The 16,418-nt window shown below is 36.8% G+C and overlaps 3 protein-coding genes across 14 annotated transcripts; 2 read left to right on the top strand and 1 right to left on the bottom strand.

The window, feature by feature from the left end:
- The first annotated feature begins 1,681 nt into the window (after positions 1-1,681).
- On the top strand, positions 1,682-12,894 carry LOC107775615 (retrovirus-related Pol polyprotein from transposon RE2). 12 transcript variants are annotated; one of them, XM_075227646.1, is made up of 8 exons: positions 1,682-2,087; positions 5,733-5,914; positions 6,163-6,275; positions 6,383-6,487; positions 7,140-7,229; positions 7,373-7,456; positions 7,865-8,475; positions 8,805-11,994. In XM_075227646.1, exon 8 carries the CDS (start codon positions 9,165-9,167, stop codon positions 10,278-10,280), a length of 1,116 nt encoding a protein of 371 aa, XP_075083747.1. In that variant the 5' UTR covers positions 1,682-2,087; positions 5,733-5,914; positions 6,163-6,275; positions 6,383-6,487; positions 7,140-7,229; positions 7,373-7,456; positions 7,865-8,475; positions 8,805-9,164; the 3' UTR covers positions 10,281-11,994. The 12 variants fall into 12 exon arrangements, with proteins under 12 accessions (XP_075083747.1, XP_075083749.1, XP_075083746.1 ...); XM_075227654.1 differs by having other exon boundaries at positions 1,683-2,087; XM_075227648.1 differs by lacking the exon at positions 7,373-7,456 and having other exon boundaries at positions 5,751-5,914.
- On the top strand, positions 5,778-6,772 carry LOC107775618 (putative threonine aspartase). Its single transcript, XM_075229103.1, has 5 exons — positions 5,778-5,914; positions 6,016-6,047; positions 6,163-6,275; positions 6,383-6,487; positions 6,755-6,772. The coding sequence occupies exons 1-5, from the start codon at positions 5,778-5,780 to the stop codon at positions 6,770-6,772; spliced, it is 405 nt and encodes a 134-aa protein (XP_075085204.1).
- Positions 12,895-13,010: 116 nt separating the features above from the next.
- Positions 13,011-13,648, bottom strand: LOC107775619 (kiwellin-1-like). The gene has a single exon (XM_016595368.2). The coding sequence runs from the start codon at positions 13,591-13,593 to the stop codon at positions 13,015-13,017; it is 579 nt and encodes a 192-aa protein (XP_016450854.2). The 5' UTR covers positions 13,594-13,648; the 3' UTR covers positions 13,011-13,014.
- Positions 13,649-16,418: the final 2,770 nt, after the last annotated feature.

The following is a 16,418-nucleotide window of genomic DNA, read 5'->3' as shown; positions in this document are numbered from 1 at the left end:
TATATTAGTGTATTCATCATTTGTATTATAAAATAAAGTGTTAACGGATTACATTTATATTATTTAGATAGTAAATATAAAAGTGATTCAAAAGTTTGACCAATGTTGACCTAATAACCGACCAACTTTGGTCAGTTATATTCCAGGAAATAAAAAATACCGACCAAAGTTGGTCGGTTAATGCAGAAGAAGTATTTACCGACCAACTTTGGTCGGTAATTTTAAATATAAATTCTTTAAATTTTATAAAATATTTTAAATAATAATATAATTATTAAAATTTAAAAAATTGGGTCCACATTACCTACCAAAGTTGGTCGGTAATCAAAAAGTTTCTTTGACTAAGCAAGTCTGAATAGCTCGGTCAACTTGTTGACCAATTTACCGACCAACTTTGATCGGTATGTAATTTTAAAAAAATGTAAAATATTTTTTTGTTGTTTCCGTCCATGTTGGACAGTTTTTTGGTCATTTTTTCTTTGGTCGGTATCGGTTGATCGGTTTTTAGCGGATTTCTAGTAGTGTGTAGCTTTTACAGTAATTGTTTTTCTGCTCAACTTCTGCATTTTCCTGGTATATTGATACACTGTATGTGCATGTTTCAATGTATATGCCTTTTGGGAAAGAACCAGTTATCCAAATTGATTTTCTTGGTAATTCTGTCTTATTTGTTGGTCAATATTTCAGGTAGTCTTCTCCTTCTGCTTCGCTTTAACGGGTCTCATCTCTCTATGGTGATTATCGGAATTTCTGATGACTTTCATCAAAAGAAACAAATACAGTATTTGGTCAAATAATAATAATAGCAGCTACTATCCCTACCTCAAACTAATTCGGGGTGCACTATATGAATCTTCTATATCTATTCCTCTTTATATGAATCTATGCCTTTTGGGAAAAAATACTTCTCATGGAGCGTTAAACGGGCAAAAATTACTCGTAATTGCTCACTTTATCTTTGCCCGAAAACTCTTTATGTTTCCGAGCAAAGAGGGGCAGCTGTGATCACGTAATTTTTGCCCTACGAAAATACTCCTACAAAATCCACAAAAAATAAAATTTTCTAATTATTTTTTATTTTTATAGAATTTCTAGGAATTCCTTTTTAATTGTTTGTTTGCATTTAGTTGCATTTTGTTTTGCATATTTAATATCTTAAAATCATAGAAAACACCTTAAAAAATGTTCAATTCTTCGTGTCGTAGTATTTTAGATCTTAATTGTATGTAGGATTTAATTACATTAAATAAAGGCATATCAAACGAAAATCACAAAAAATATAATGGTCATGTTTTTATTTTTAGATTTTTAGTTTTAAATTAATAATTTTCTTTCATTAATGTTAAGTTAATTAATTAATTAAATGTTATAAAATAGTAAGTAGGTCAATCTTGCAAAAATTAGGATTGATTTGGGAATTTTAAGTGGCTACATATGGACATAATTTACTTTAATGTTAAGAAGGAAAAGAAGGGAAGGCTTCCTAGTTTTAATGACGATGGACCGGCCTCAAATGGCCCAAAATAGCCCCAGAACCGCCCTAACCCAATTCCTATACCCGGTCCACACTCCCATAACAAATGACCCCCTTTTTTTCACGCCCAATCTCAACTATTGATCTCCCTTAATCCAACGGCCATAAACGCACCACCCAATCCCCTTATATCTGTTCGAACCGACCCCCCAAACCCTTAGAGACCCCATTTTCATTCCCTCTCATCTCTCTCACTCAAACCCTAGCCGTCCCAAGACCCTTTGCCGGCGACGCCACTTCAAACAACCCCAATCTCCCTCGAATTCACACCCCACAGTCCTCACATCCTCCTAATCCCTAATATCCCATCAATTTTCCCAAAAAACCACCCAAACTTCACAAATTTTAGATCTAAAAAACGGTCAGAAAACCTAGCTTCATTCCCTTTGGATTTCTTCATTGATTCTCAACTCTTTTGACTTGAAACTGACATTGATCAATTGCTCTAGTCAAGAGCAATTGATTAATGTAAGTTTTATCTCATTTCGGAACCATCAGAATCCGGTCGAACCTCGTTGAAATCGCTTCAATTGAATCGTCTTTCCTTCCATAGGTACTCTCTCACCCTTTTTATCTTATTCTTTTGTTGATTTTGTTTCTTGAAAGCAGAAGATTTTTTTTTAATTGTGTGGTTTGTTTGACCTAGTTTAATTGAATCAGTTTCGCTCATAAATTAGCTAAATAATCGTAGGCTTGCATTTTGTTAGTAATCACCTGTTTGAATGTCAACATACTTAGGTTAATAATTGAAAATGTTTTAACTTTCTGAATAATTATTTGATTTAGTTCTACTTGAAGTTCAATCGATTAATTAGGTTATGGTTTTAATTACGCATGTGCTTAATTGATAGGTCAACTAGTTTGCTGATTGTGATTAATTTGTACTTGATAGCTTAATTTCAATTTAGATTAATTAGTTTTTGTTTAGTAAATATTGATTATGTGGGATAAAAGAGGACAGTAGGTTGAGGTAAAGGCACTAGTTGGTATTAATTGGAACTTTAGTGGGGTGAATGTGATAGAAAATTAGGGAATCTTTCTTTTAGCTGATGGAAAGTTCTAGAAGAGTTTGGGAAGGGGTTAAAATGCAGTAAATTAAAGGTCAAAAGGGGTTAATTTCAGAAGTTAAGGGGCTGAGAAAAATAGGAAAAGAATAGATGATGGACAGTTGTCCAAATTGGTTAAGAAAAGATGCTGAAAATAAGAAAAAATATCTGAAAAGGACAGCTGTCCAATTTAGTTGAAAAAGATGACAATTCCTGATTTTTAGGGAGCTGGCAGAATACTCTCACACCCTCTCTCATTCTCTCATAGGGCATACATATTCCCTATATAAAGCACCCCTGCATATTCATTTTGGACATTTACTCTCTGATTCAGACTCTTTTTCTTCATTTTTTACACTGATTTCTAAAAGATAACACTCTGAAAATTCCATCAAGGTTTTCACAAGCTGTTTTCTCTGTTTTGATTTGCTATTCAACTTCTGTTTTCTTCAAAATTGCATAGAGTTGTTGAAAAATCTGTTGTTGTCACCCTGCTGTTTAGCTAAGACTTGAGGTTGTTCTTCTGTTTCCTGCTATTGTTCTTGCTGAATTCATCTCGTGTTGGTTTTCTTAGCCTTTATTTGGCAAAAGTTCAGCTTGTTTACGAGTTTAGGTACACATCTCACACATGTACATCTGTTTTGATTTGCAATGAAATGTTGGTTATTCTTTAAAGTTATTTGTTGTGATTATATAAACTGGTTGTTTGTTCTATTTTGAACATGAATGGATGTTATTTTTGATGTGTTTAAGACTTAAAACCTATTATGGATTTGCATGTTAAGGACAAATGGTCTCCATTGCAATTTCGTGACTAGAATTGTAGCTGATTTCACATATTTAGTTGGATCTCAACCTACATATCTCATTATCAAATACATGCTGCCTATATTTGAGTGTTAACTACTGAAATCTGAACTTGCTTTTGTATTCTAATAAATTAAAGTCTAATCCTGGATTTGAAGGTCAATAATGGTGGATCTGGTCACAGGTTGGTTTGATTTGCCATTTAAGGCTTGAGTGAAGTTTCATCTCTGCCGGCTCTTTGTTGTTTGGGTTTGTTATTCATTAAGCATCAGTTAGAGTTGTGATCATAGTGAAGGTTAACCAAACATGTATTCTTTAATGGAGGATGGATGTTGTAATTTTAAGCATAAGATGATGTATTCCATAATTGACAGTGTATTTGCTTAGGTGACTGTTCATGTAAATTACAAATGTTTAAATTGATAGAAGTTCATTTGTTCAAACCATTTATTTATTTTGTTAATCTATAATACTGCCATTCAGTGGTTGAGTGATTTTGTAAATACAAGGCATGTAGGGATTTTCAAAAGTTCTGGGCTTAATTATTCGTGATTCTTCAAATAGTCGTTTTCCAAACTTATGGGTCTCAAATGATAGAATAATTAACTGACGTTCGAATTCAGTGATGCTTACGTCAATTTACCTTAAAATTATCTCAATCTGTACACATTCTGTCAACAACATTTCTCCATAATTCTTATGACCTTGCAATATACCTCAAAGCAGTATTAGGAATTAAACAACTCATAAACATTCATAGTTTGCTTTAGGCGCGATTAATAAATCATCGTGACTATGGGTACAGTTCCCGTGGCATGGTCACGATATGTAAATCTCAACTCAAGTGCGTGTTTCACGCGACTTGACCACAACTTCAAATAATAATTAAAATAAACGTGTTGTGAATCACGGCTATGTTTCGCGTGGCGTGATTCGCAATATATACAAAAACAAACAAGTGAGCGACATCGTGACTTCTTCAAATAAATCCCATAATTCCTAAACAGCAATTAAAATTAATTAAAAGCGGTTAGAAGTAAAAATGCACAATAGGTTTTAAACCTGTAATAATGCAGATATTTAAGCCAGGTATTAATTGTTAAGCGACCGTGCTAAAACCACGGAACTCGGGAGTACCTCACACCTTCTCTCGGGTTAACAGAATTTCTTACCGAGTCTTCTGTGTTCGCGGACCATAAATAGAATCAATTTCCTCGATTTGGGAATTTAAAATAAACCGGTGACTTGGAACACCATCATAATTTTTCTAAGTGACGACTTTGAATTAAATAAATAATCTCATTTCGAATAATGTCACTTAAATTGGGAAACCCCCTATCCCTCGGAAAAAAGAGGTGTGACACTAGTCATTACGTCAAATTTTCTACAGTGTTTCACGTCATTTTTTAAATAAGTTACCTTAATGTAGAAACAAGAACTGTAACGACATGCGATTTTCTATGGTGTTTTCGCGTCATGTTGTAAAGTACGTAACTCCAAACATTAATGTGGTTTCAAGTTCAAATTCTTTTCAAATCCCTGAGTCCTAGATTTCCACTCTACGCAAAAGAAAAAACAATGAGGGAAGAAGAATACAACATGCATTTGTTAATAGATAGGAGTTCATAGTGGTGGGTAGTGAGCACAGGGCCATGCAAGCTAAGTGCTAACAACTCTGAGATCCTTAAAGTTCTTTATTTGTGCTGTTGGAACAAATATACATGTATTTGCCTATCTTCCATAACCTCTGCTGCTTCTATTGAACTTCTCAGTATCTTTTGAAAGAGGTTACTCTGTATAAATCAGCCTTGTCATTTAGTTGGATATTGAGAAGCTTTACATAGCTCAATTGCTTGTGGTTCTGATTTCTTCCTTTTGGCTTGATATGAGCTGTTGGCTTTATCATGTTCACACGTTGAATGATATTATTCTTTTCCTCTTACCCTCCTCTCCTTTCTTCTGCATAGTTCTTCTTATGTCCTTTTTCTGCACTTTACTCTCAGGTCATAACTGACTGCTTGAAAGGCTTATTATGTACTTTGATTTTATACGAGCACCATGTAGGTGAAGATTAAAAACCATGAGATTATTGAAGTAGTTAAAAGTTCTATCATGGTTTTGGTTTCTGGTTGGGCTTTGCATTTCTGTTTTCGTAGCAGTATCCGTACAATCTACTCGGAGTGTAAAGTTTTCTTGATTTCAATGTCTATTATTTCCTTTAGCAAACTTAATTGCTGTGAAACTTTTCCTGGCTCTGATTTATTGTAGTTGAAAGAGAAGAGGTCCTTTTCCATTATTTTCTTTATATTGAGCTGATAAATTTGTTGGATTGCTTATTTCTTCAGCCGTTAAACTTCTAATAGGTAAGTGGGCGTGTGGGGCTAGCAGCAATGTATGGTTCCGGTTGCTGGGCATCGTCAATAGGGCCTTTTGGAGCTCCATTTATTGTGGGATGCTGTGTCAGTGGTGCTGGAGAGCATCTAATGAAAGGATTTGCTGCTCGGGAATGTTGTATTTCATCATCACTGTATGTTTGCCACGTATCTAAGATATTTTCTTTCCCACTTGTCCCCATTACAATTCTACCTATTATTAGTTGTGGCCAATATGATTGTTGAACTCCTTTAGCATTGAAGAAAATTTTGCCTGCAAGATTCAATGTATTTTACTAAACATTAGTGGTCATTGTTGAATTGTTGAACTTGAACATGCACATATTAGGTTTCATCTCGCTTTTCGCGCCTGAATTTGATAGTGGCCTGTTTCTTTCTGCAGGTCACAAGATTCTGCCTGTAAAAAGGTTTTTGCGAACTGTTCAAGAAAACATCCAATGTGGTGCTTTAAGTAGTGCTGGATTCCTTCTAGTTCAAGCAGAGCCTTCAAGATTAGTAAGATCGTTCCGGTGTTTCTTTATCTTTCTAGTTTCCCCTGCTTCAATCTAAAGGAAAAAAAGATAAAGGAACTTACACATTGGCTGGCGATCTGTTGTCCATAGGTTGCGGGTACTTTGGCTAAGCTGCAAACTGTTGAGATTGCAGCTGTTTACTCTTCCTCATCTTTTGGAATAGGTTATTTTGGCAGCTCTATGAATAGGCCCAAGGTATCATACATCTGCATATTTTCACTTTTTATGCAAACATACACCATTTTCTTGTGTTTAAACCGATGGCCCGTAGTTAAATAATTGTTTCTAGGCAGAAAGGTGGGAGTAGCTGCATAAAGATCGATTATATTGCTTTGATGAAATATGATATATTTGGAGCTCGTTTGGAATATGGTCCAAGTTGATCACTGAAAATGATAATCGTTGTTTTGGATTTTTCTTTTTTTACTTTTTAATTGTTTTATATCTTATTTCCTTTTTAAGGACAATTCCGCTCATTAGACAGATATCTGCTTGATTTTTGGAAACCGCGAGGGATTAATTATTCATACTTAATGTTTTATTTATACATTGCTTTTGACTTTTGTTAAAATTCATTACTACCAGTGTAGAAAGTATTAGTGGCAAATTTTACCTGTACCTTGTACTATGAATTGTAGAGTAGTATTTTGTACGTAGTGAGTAAGGTTTAGTTAACTAGAGTTAGTAGTTAAAGGTTAATTATGGTTAGGTGTTATGGTTAGTAATCAGGTGGATGCATATAATTGTGTGTATAGTGAATGACAAAAGTGTAAGATTCATTTCTTCCAATTTTATTTCTCTCTCTACAAGCTCCTTATCATTTTTCTCGACTGAGTGTCTCTCACAGCTCACTCAATCCTTCCAACATGGTATCAAAGCAACCGATCGGTCGTCCTTTGAGTTGAAACACCACGAGTTTGAGCAACTGCAGTCCGTGGTGAGTTGAATTTCGTTGAAAATTGTGCAATTTCTAAAATTTTCTCGGACTAATTGAGTTCACAGAAACCCTAATTTTTTGTCGTCGTCAAATCTACAATTTTTCTTATTGATTCATCATGCCAAACACTTCAACAACTGAAGAGCGTGTTATTGTCGGCTCGATTGAGAAATTCACCGACATTCATCCTAAAAATCCACTGTATTTGCATCCATCGGATACACCAGGTAGCATCTTAATTTCTCAGCAGTTAACTGGAATTGAAAACTATACTGCCTGGAGTAATTCAATGAGAGTTGCATTGCTAGCAAAAAATAAGATAGGGTTTATAGATGGAAATTGTTGTCGGGAAATGTATAAGGATGATTTGATACATGAATGGGATAGATGTAATGCTTTTGTTTTGTCATGAATTACCAATTCCGTGTCAAAAGAGCTAGCAAATGGCCTTATGTACTCTTCTAATGCGCATAAGGTATGGATGGACTTGAAAGAGCGCTGTAATAAAAGGAATCTCACACGAGTGTATCTATTGCATCGTGAAATCTATACTATTCTGTATCTGAGTACTTTTCTAGGCTGCGTAATGTCTGGGACGAATACCTCTCTTTAGTTCCTCTGCCTGGTGGTGACAGGGCATATGCAGAACATATGGAACAACAAAAGCTTATGCAATTTTTGATGGGTCTAAATGAGACCTACTCCCAATCACGAAATCAAATTCTGTTAACAGTGCCCAGTCCATCACTAAACCAGGCTTACAACATGATAATGCAAGACGAGAGTCAGCGGCTGCAGTCCAATATGATTTCACAGTGTGCTCAACCATTACAACAACTGGATTTAAATGACTCAACAATATTGGCATCCACACAAGGAAATAGATTCAAGAAGAATACTAGTCTTTATTGTGACTATTGCAATATGAAAGGACACAAGAGGGAGAATTGCTATAAATTGGTCGGATATCCACAAAATGCCAAGTTCAATAGAAGGAAGTCCTTTGACAAAGTGCAGAATCACGAGCCTAATCAACTTGTTGGGAACAACTTTGGGACTACCAGGGGTCCTATGGCAAACAATGCCAATCTGACAGAGAGTACAGCATCTACCATGCTTGTGCCATGCACTACTGGAGTTGTTCCAACAGTTACTTTCCCGGTCTTCACTCCTGAACAATACCAGCAGATCTTGAACTTGATCGCTAAGGAACCACCTTCTCAAGAAGCTGCAGCCAACATGGCAGGTATACCTAGTTGTCTCCCTGATATTTTTTCTGCTAGTGCAACTGCCACTGATCCATGGGTGATTGACACTGGAGCCACGAATCACATGGTCTCAAGCTTGCATAATTTACTTAACCCATCACTCGTGACTCCCAACTCTAGTAGAATCCATTTACCTAATGGTCATACCACCTCAGTCACTCACATTGGAACTGTTTCATTGTTTGATAATCAGTTACACAATGTGCTTTATGTTCCTAATTTCAAATACAATCTTCTATCCATTTCCAAGTTAACAAAAGAATTGCAGTGTTGTGCAGCTTTTTATCCTGACTTTTGTGTATTTCAGGACCTTTGCAATGGCAAGGTGAAGGGGATTGGTAAGGAGAAGGATGGTCTCTACCTACTTCAACCTATCAAGAAGCCATCACCTGCCAACACATCTTCCCTTTCAGTCTCCCAGCCTTCAGTTTCAACTACACCTAACTATCAACAATGTCCCTCATCCAGTCCTCCAGATTCTTGTTCTATTTGGCATCAACAACTTGGTCATGCACCAATAGTAGTACTACAAAAAATTTCTTCTTTGAAGGGTTATTTGTCTAATAAAGGATCTCTGTCTTGTATTATCTGTCCTTTATCAAGGCAGACTAGATCCCCTTTCCCCATTAGTACTTAGAAAACTGTATCCCTTTTTGAACTTGTATATATGGATGTTTGGGGTCCATATAGAAAAAGTACTTACAATGGTCATAGATCCTTTCTCACCATTGTGGATAATTACTCTAGAATGACCTGGATTTATCTGATGAGAATGAAAAGTGATGTGGTTGTTTTGATCAGGGCTTTTCTTACTTTAATTAAAACTCAATTTTCAGCTTCTATTAAAGTCATCCGATCAAATAATGGTCTAGAGTTTTTCAATTCTCAATGTTCCAGTCTATTCACATCTCTTGGTATAATTCATCAAAGTTCTTGTGTCTATACTCCGCAACAAAATGGAGTGGCTGAACGCAAGCATATGCATTTACTTGAGATGGCCAGAGCTCTTCGATTTCAAGCTCATGCACCTTTAAAATTCTGGGGTGATTGCATTTTGACTGCAGGCTTCTTAATTAACAGACTGCCCTCCTCAGTTCTTTCTGGCAAGTCCCCTTATGAACGCTTTCATGGTGTTCCACCTTCCTTTGATCACCTTAAGGTTTTTGGATGTCTGTGCTATGCCACTAAAGTAAATTTCTCAGATAATTTCTTCTCTAAGGTAATTCCTGCTGTTTTCATGGGCTACTCAGATACCAAGAAAGGCTATAAGTTGTATAGTATTTCTACAAGTACCTTTTTTATCAGTAGGGATGTCTCTTTTAATGAATCCATTTTTCCTTTCAAATTCCCTAAATCCATCTTCCTGGAACCTCAGATTCCATCCTGGGGAACTCCACTTTCTCAAAATTTAACTCCTCCCTCAGAAGATACTTTTCCTATTCACCCTGTTTCTCATTCTTCTAGTCCAACCAGTTCTGACTCTCCTTCATCAGAGTGCGCTGCTAGGGGTTTCCCTTCTTCTCTTGTAGTTTTTTTCCTCCTTCCCCTTCTTTTTCTCCTGTATCTGATGCTCCTCTTAGGAGGTCATCTAGGGAATCCAAACCTCCTATATGGCTTACTGATTATGTTCATTGCTCCACTATACTATATCCTATCTCTGATTCCCTATCCTATTCATCCATCTCTCCTCCTTATAAAGCCTATATGTCAGCCTTTTCTTCTGTCATTGAACCTGCTTCTTTTAATCAAGCCATTCAAGATGAACATTGGATTCAAGCTATGAGACTTGAGATTCAGGCTCTCTCTGACAATCAAACTTGGGAGGTTGTAGACTTGCCTGCAGGTAAGAAGCCCATTGGATGTAAATGGGTTTATAAAGTGAAGTATAGGGCTGATGGTAATGTGGAGAGATATAAAGCTAGGCTTGTAGCCAAGGGCTTTACTCAACTGGAAGGCCTGGATTACCATGATACCTTTTCTCCAGTAGTGAAAATGGTCACAGTGAGATATGTCATCGCCATGGCTGCTCAACAGGCTTGGCCTCTTTTTCAAATGGATGTCTATAATGCATTCCTTCAAGGTGATTTAGTTGAAGATGTTTACATGACATTGCCTCAAGGATTTGGTAGCCAGGGGGAGACTAAGGTGTGCAGGCTACTCAAATCCATATATGGCCTCAAACAAGCAAGCAGGAAGTGGAATCTGAAGCTAACCACAGCCTTAACCAATTCTGGCTATGTCCAAAGCAAGCTGGACTACTCTCTGTTCACTAAAAGGCACAATGGAGACATTGTTGTAATTTTGGTATATGTTGATGACTTGCTGATCACAGGTAGCAATGTCACACTGATTAAAGAGGCCAAGAACGTTTTGAATCAGAACTTTAAAATGAAGGATTTAGGAGAATTGAGATTTTTCCTTGGAATTGAGTTTGCCAGATCTGATGAAGGTATACTTATGAACCAAAGGAGATACGCATTGGAATTAATTTCAGAATGTGGTTCAGGGGGAGCTAAACCAGTCACAACACCTTTGGTACAAAATCAAAAGCTAACAAGTTAAGAGTATGACCAACAATTTGATATCACTGGGGACAAGGAACTGGAAGACAGAGGAGTATATCAGAGGCTGATAGGAAGATTGCTTTATCTGGCCACTACAAGACCATACATCTCATTCGCTATTCAACACTTAAGTCAATTTATGCATGCCCCAAAGGAATCCCATTATGAAGCAGCACTGCGAGTGGTAAGATACATCAAGGATAAACCTGGAATGGGCCTGTTAATGAGTAGCACATCATCTAGCAAAGTAACAGCCTTTTGCGATGCAGACTGGGCATCCTGTATACTTTCCAGGAAGTCAGTTACTGGATACTGCATCAGGTTGGGGAACTCTTTGATTTCCTGGAAATCAAAAAAACATAACACTGTCTCAAGAAGCTCAGCAGAAGCAGAATACATGAGTATGGCTACTACTGTCGCAGAATTAGTCTGGGTGCATGGTCTGTTACAAGAACTAAGAGCACCAGTTGAACTACCTTAACTGTGTTTGAGTCGTGCTGCTTGTATGTTTGTTTTTGAGGAGGAAACTTTGAGCCTCTTGAGGAGGAGGGTAGAAAGTGTCATTTCATTAGAGAAAGGCTACATCAAGGACTGATCAGAACAGAGCATGTGCCAGATAAGGAGCAGGTGCAAACATTCTAACCAAGGCTTTGGGAAAACAATTACACTGTGAAATGTTATGCAAGTTGGGGATGATCAATGTCTTTCATCACCCAACTTGAGGGGGAGTGTAGAAAGTATTAGGGACACATTTTACTTGTACCTTGTACTGTGAATTGTAGAGTAGTATTTTGTAAGTAGTGAGTAAGGTTTAGTTAACTAGAGTTAGTAGTTAAAGGTTAATTATGGTTAGGTGTTATGGTTAGTCATCAGGTGGATGTATAAAACTATGTATATAGTGAATGACAAAAGTGTAAGATTCATTTCTTCCAATTTTATTTCTCTCTCTACAACTGCTCCTTATCATCTCTCTCGACTGAGTGTCTCTCACAGCTCACTCAATCCTTCCAACATGGAACAGCAGCCAACCGTCGAGCTTAACGAATTTGAACCTAGAAAACTCAAGCTCGAGCTTTAGACTTGGTGATGAGTTTCAAAGATGATAGTCCTATCCGGTTCATGAAACACTTTAGCATATAATGATCCTCTATAAAAATCATTACTATTGGTTTAACTACAAGGAATCATCTCGATATGAAGAAATGAAAGAAACTAAAAGGAATCATAGACATTGCTTAAATCTAGCTTTGTTTTGATGTGTTGAGGAGAAGCTTTTTGAGTTTGCATATCTCACTCGTCTTCCCCTTATTTTGCTTCAAAAATGTCACTGATTAGTGTACTTCTAATTGTGATCATCTACAGGCTTCAGTACTTAGGAGTAAAAAGCAGCACAGTAAAACTGGAATTGATGAGTTTGCAGCACGAGTTAATCTTGTCGCCAAGAAATGATGTTGCAGCAGGAGTGCAGGAGTTGAAATTGGAGAAACGACTTTCCATTTCAACGGTGTCATCATTTAAACTAGTTATCTAATCAGCCAAATGCTAATTATGGAACAGAATGCTCTATTCAAGATACGGCTGAGACAACTAAACTGGCAGTTGAGGATTGTTAAAGACGTAGTTTAACCAAAAGGAATCAGGGATTCAAATGAAACTAGTGCTAAGAGATTGCTGCAGGCATGATGTAGTAGAACTGATTTTTGAATTATGAGAGAAAATGTATTGCTATTTCATAGGAATGTATGAATTATTATCTTTCATTTTGGAACTTATACATAATAGAGAATACCGGTACCTAATGTGAAGCAAAGAGTGGTATATTGTTTACTTGTATCATTAGAGTACTGTAAGCTTAGTAATATAGTAATATAGCTTTTGGAGAAAGTTACAGAAACAGAAATATTCAGACGAGATTGATAACACATTGGAGTACAAACAAGCAGTTTAATTAGCCTATTCATCGGACCATGTTATATCCAATTCCCCCCATTCGTTCATGGGCACATGTAAATCTCTCCAAACTGCTTGTGAAGCTATAACAAGGTTATTAGGACAAGGTGGTTGATAATCATGTTTCTCATCACAACCCATGGTTGAGTCACACTCATCCACAACCATGGCTTTTACACTTGTTCCATTATTAGCACTTATTGTAATGTTACTAAGGCACCTTCCTCCTCCATTGTACCAACCAGTGGAAAGAGATACCACATGTGTATGATCAGAATGATACTTGTTATCACATTTTGATGGTCCATATCCATCTCCGCCCTTTTCAAAACTATCCAATGTGAGAACTGCCTTGGTACTCTTGTTAGAAACTGGGGGTGAACATTTGTAAGTAGTGTACACTTTGCCTTTGATGCAACATATGTCATCATCTTCAATGTTACAGTGCCCCGTCGGCGGCTTTTTGGCCTTTATCTTGCCGCTAGGCTTGCAGGTTGGCAATCTTGCATTTGAGGAACTAGAAAGAGTAGCTAGAACGAGTAACACAATAAGAGATGTAGTACCTAATCTAAAGTTCTTCATGATCTCTCTCTATTCTTAATTATAAAATCTTTGGTTTCTAGATAGTGGAGAGCTAGCTGGTTAGTCTATATAATTAATGTTTGGTCACATAAAACTCCAAGGTTGTGTTCAAATTCCAATATCCTCTATGTTTTTCGTACGTTAAAAAAAAATGGCCTATCTAGATTATATCTTCTCTTGAGCTGTCGTACACAGATTCCTATAGGCATGTATTTTCTCATGACAAAAAGACAACATAATTTGATTCGAAACAAATTAGGAACCAAAAATGGTCTCCATCAGCTTAACTAAGAGGTCACGGCATTTAGCAACTGTTGTCTTCGCTGTACATGTCCGCCACAGGACTTGTACATTGAACGCCTACGCTATCACAATGCTCTCTTGAAACAACATTATTTCTAAAACTTGGAATCTCAATCCTAGGTCCTTTAATTTGGTTATATTTTACAGTGCCCTGGCCTAGACGTGTTTCCTGTCTGCTTCTGGATAGTAACTTGGAATCTCAATCCTAGGTCCTTTATAGTTACATAGGCTTTTAATAAATCTCAAATTTAAGCTGATTCTTGCATTTCCAAAGCCCCAAGCCATCCACAATGCATGAACCCTTCCCCATCCAATCAGAAAGTATATTATGATAAAACCTTCTCTAAGCTGGTTCTTGCATTTGAAAAAGACAGCAATGCAATATAAAGGGGAAAAGGAGAAAGGGAGAGAATATAGTGAAAAAGGACCGTCGCCACCAATAGTAGTGTTGTAGGTTGACGTCCCTAAGTAGCGACCTACCTAAGATCTATTTTATGGCGCATTTTATGACGCATTTATTTACTTATATGGCGAGCTTAGTCGCCACAAAATCTAATAATAACAATGCGACAGGGCGGATGCACATGTCCAAGCTTTGGCACAAAACTTTTCACAAAAATTATATGTAAAATAAAAAAAAGGTCTCCGTTAGCTAATGTATTTATATTAAAAAAGTAATACTTTAAAGAATAATCTACTTATCTTCGAGAACTCATTTTAACTTTTGTTATTGTTAGAGCACGGTAGGAAATAACACTTTGGTGACGACTAATCGGCACCAATAGTAGTATACGTCGCATTTCATAACAGCGACCTTACAAAAATATTTTTCACTTTTTGTGGCCATATTAGTCGCCACAAAAGTAATAAAAGCCGTGGCACAACTTTCTGTTCCTAGCGGAACTGCGGAAGGATCAAAGGGACAAACCGCCAGCAGGAAACTGCAAAATTGGCTGTCAATCAGAATGTTGTAAGCCTGGAAGTTCTTACACCACTTACAAGTGCTTGCCTTCAGTTTCTGGAAAGACAAAGGCTGTTCTAACTATCAACAGTTTCCAAAAAGCTGGTGATGGTGGTGGGGAATCCGAGTGTCACAACAAATACCATTCAGATCACGCCAGTAGTTGCACTCTCAACGGGTTGTTTCAGTGGTGAAAAGAGATGTATGAAGAAAGTTACGATTTATGGGAACGGAAGGCAAACGGATGCTATGGTTGTTGACGAGTGTGATTCCACAATGGGATGTGACAACGATCATGATTATCAACCTCCGTGTGATAACATCATTGTTGACGTATCCAAAGCTGTTTGGAAGGCTCTGGGAGTCCCTAAAGGTCCGATGCTACTGCTTGAATTTAATTTAGTGTTTTTTCCATGGCAAACCTGTTGTTGCATGTGAAAGAAAGAAAAGTGGACAAAACAAAAGAAAAAAAGAAGAAAAGAAATTGATTTATGATGTAAGCGCTTACATCGGTATTCTTATAATGTATGCACTTACATCGGCATTCTTATAATGTATGCGCTTACATCGACATTCCTATGATGTAAGCGCTTACATCGATATTCCTATGATGTAAGCGCTTACCTCAGCAGGACATTCAAATGTCTATAAAAGGGGTATGCATTTTTATTTGCAAATCATCTCTCAACTTCTTCTTTCTCTATTTAATTAATAAAAAGCTATTCTTTGTGTGGCCGTAGAGTTGGCAAAATTGCCGAACCATGTAAATCTTGCCTTGTGTAATTTATTTCTTTTCTTTTTCAAATATTTTCCCCTTCTATTAGCGTGACACGTTTCTCAACAACTGGTATCAGAGCACAGACAGTGTAATTCAGGTAAAAAAGTACGGTACTAGTGCATGTATTATTCACAAGAATAGTGTGACATTATTGATTATCATTACTATTCACAGACACTATTCACATAAATTTATTTTGTGAAAAATGGCATTAGAAGAAGGGAAGGTTAAGATTGATAAGTTCAATGGCAAAGATTTTGGATTCTGAAAAGGCAGAATGGCCTAAATGGCACCTATACTTGTCCCACTTTGTCATGCCGGTCCTCCTACTTTACTTGTTTTCATCCAGACACTTTAACTTGGTCAAAGTCTATTATTTAAATTCCTCTAACCGTTGACTAAGCACATGTGACAAAATAATAGTTGAGCTGGACAAAGTGAGTGTAATTCACGCGGATAATGAGCGTGAATATGAACATTTTGAATCAGAAATAATTAAAATAAGAAGAAAAAATTATTAAAATAAGAATGAATAATAATTGTAGCAAATATATGAGGCTGTGATGATAATTTTTTCTTCTGTCTCTGAGCAAATTGATTAGGGCAAGGGAACAATCGGAGCCGTAACTTGGCAGGGCGACCCGGACGGTGACGACTTGCAACCGGTGTTTGCAGCCATGGTGGTGTCTCCAATCTCTTGCCTTGTCTTCAATATTATAGATCTGAACCTCAATTGGAAGGTTATTTTCTTAAGTGCAACCCTACAGGCTCTTTTCCGTTAAA

Source organism: Nicotiana tabacum, chromosome 13 (assembly GCF_000715075.1).
Source record: "Nicotiana tabacum cultivar K326 chromosome 13, ASM71507v2, whole genome shotgun sequence".
In the NCBI taxonomy this organism is placed as follows: domain Eukaryota; kingdom Viridiplantae; phylum Streptophyta; class Magnoliopsida; order Solanales; family Solanaceae; genus Nicotiana; species Nicotiana tabacum.
Note: the sequence above shows the minus strand (reverse complement) of the source record. Positions and strands in the feature narration are given on the sequence as shown.

What these genes read in the sequence shown, in the direction of transcription:
- LOC107775618 (XM_075229103.1), top strand. Translation starts at nt 5,778, where the DNA reads ATGTATGGTTCCGGTTGCTGGGCATCGTCAATAGGGCCTTTTGGAGCT. An exon ending in TGTTGTATTTCATCATCACT is followed by an intron (nt 5,915 to 6,015) that starts GTATGTTTGCCA and finishes GAACTCCTTTAG; the next exon opens with CATTGAAGAAAATTTTGCCT. An exon ending in AAGCAGAGCCTTCAAGATTA is followed by an intron (nt 6,276 to 6,382) that starts GTAAGATCGTTC and finishes TGTTGTCCATAG; the next exon opens with GTTGCGGGTACTTTGGCTAA.
- LOC107775615 (XM_075227648.1), top strand. Translation starts at nt 9,165, where the DNA reads ATGGATGTTTGGGGTCCATATAGAAAAAGTACTTACAATGGTCATAGA.
- LOC107775619 (XM_016595368.2), bottom strand. Translation starts at nt 13,593, where the DNA reads ATGAAGAACTTTAGATTAGGTACTACATCTCTTATTGTGTTACTCGTT.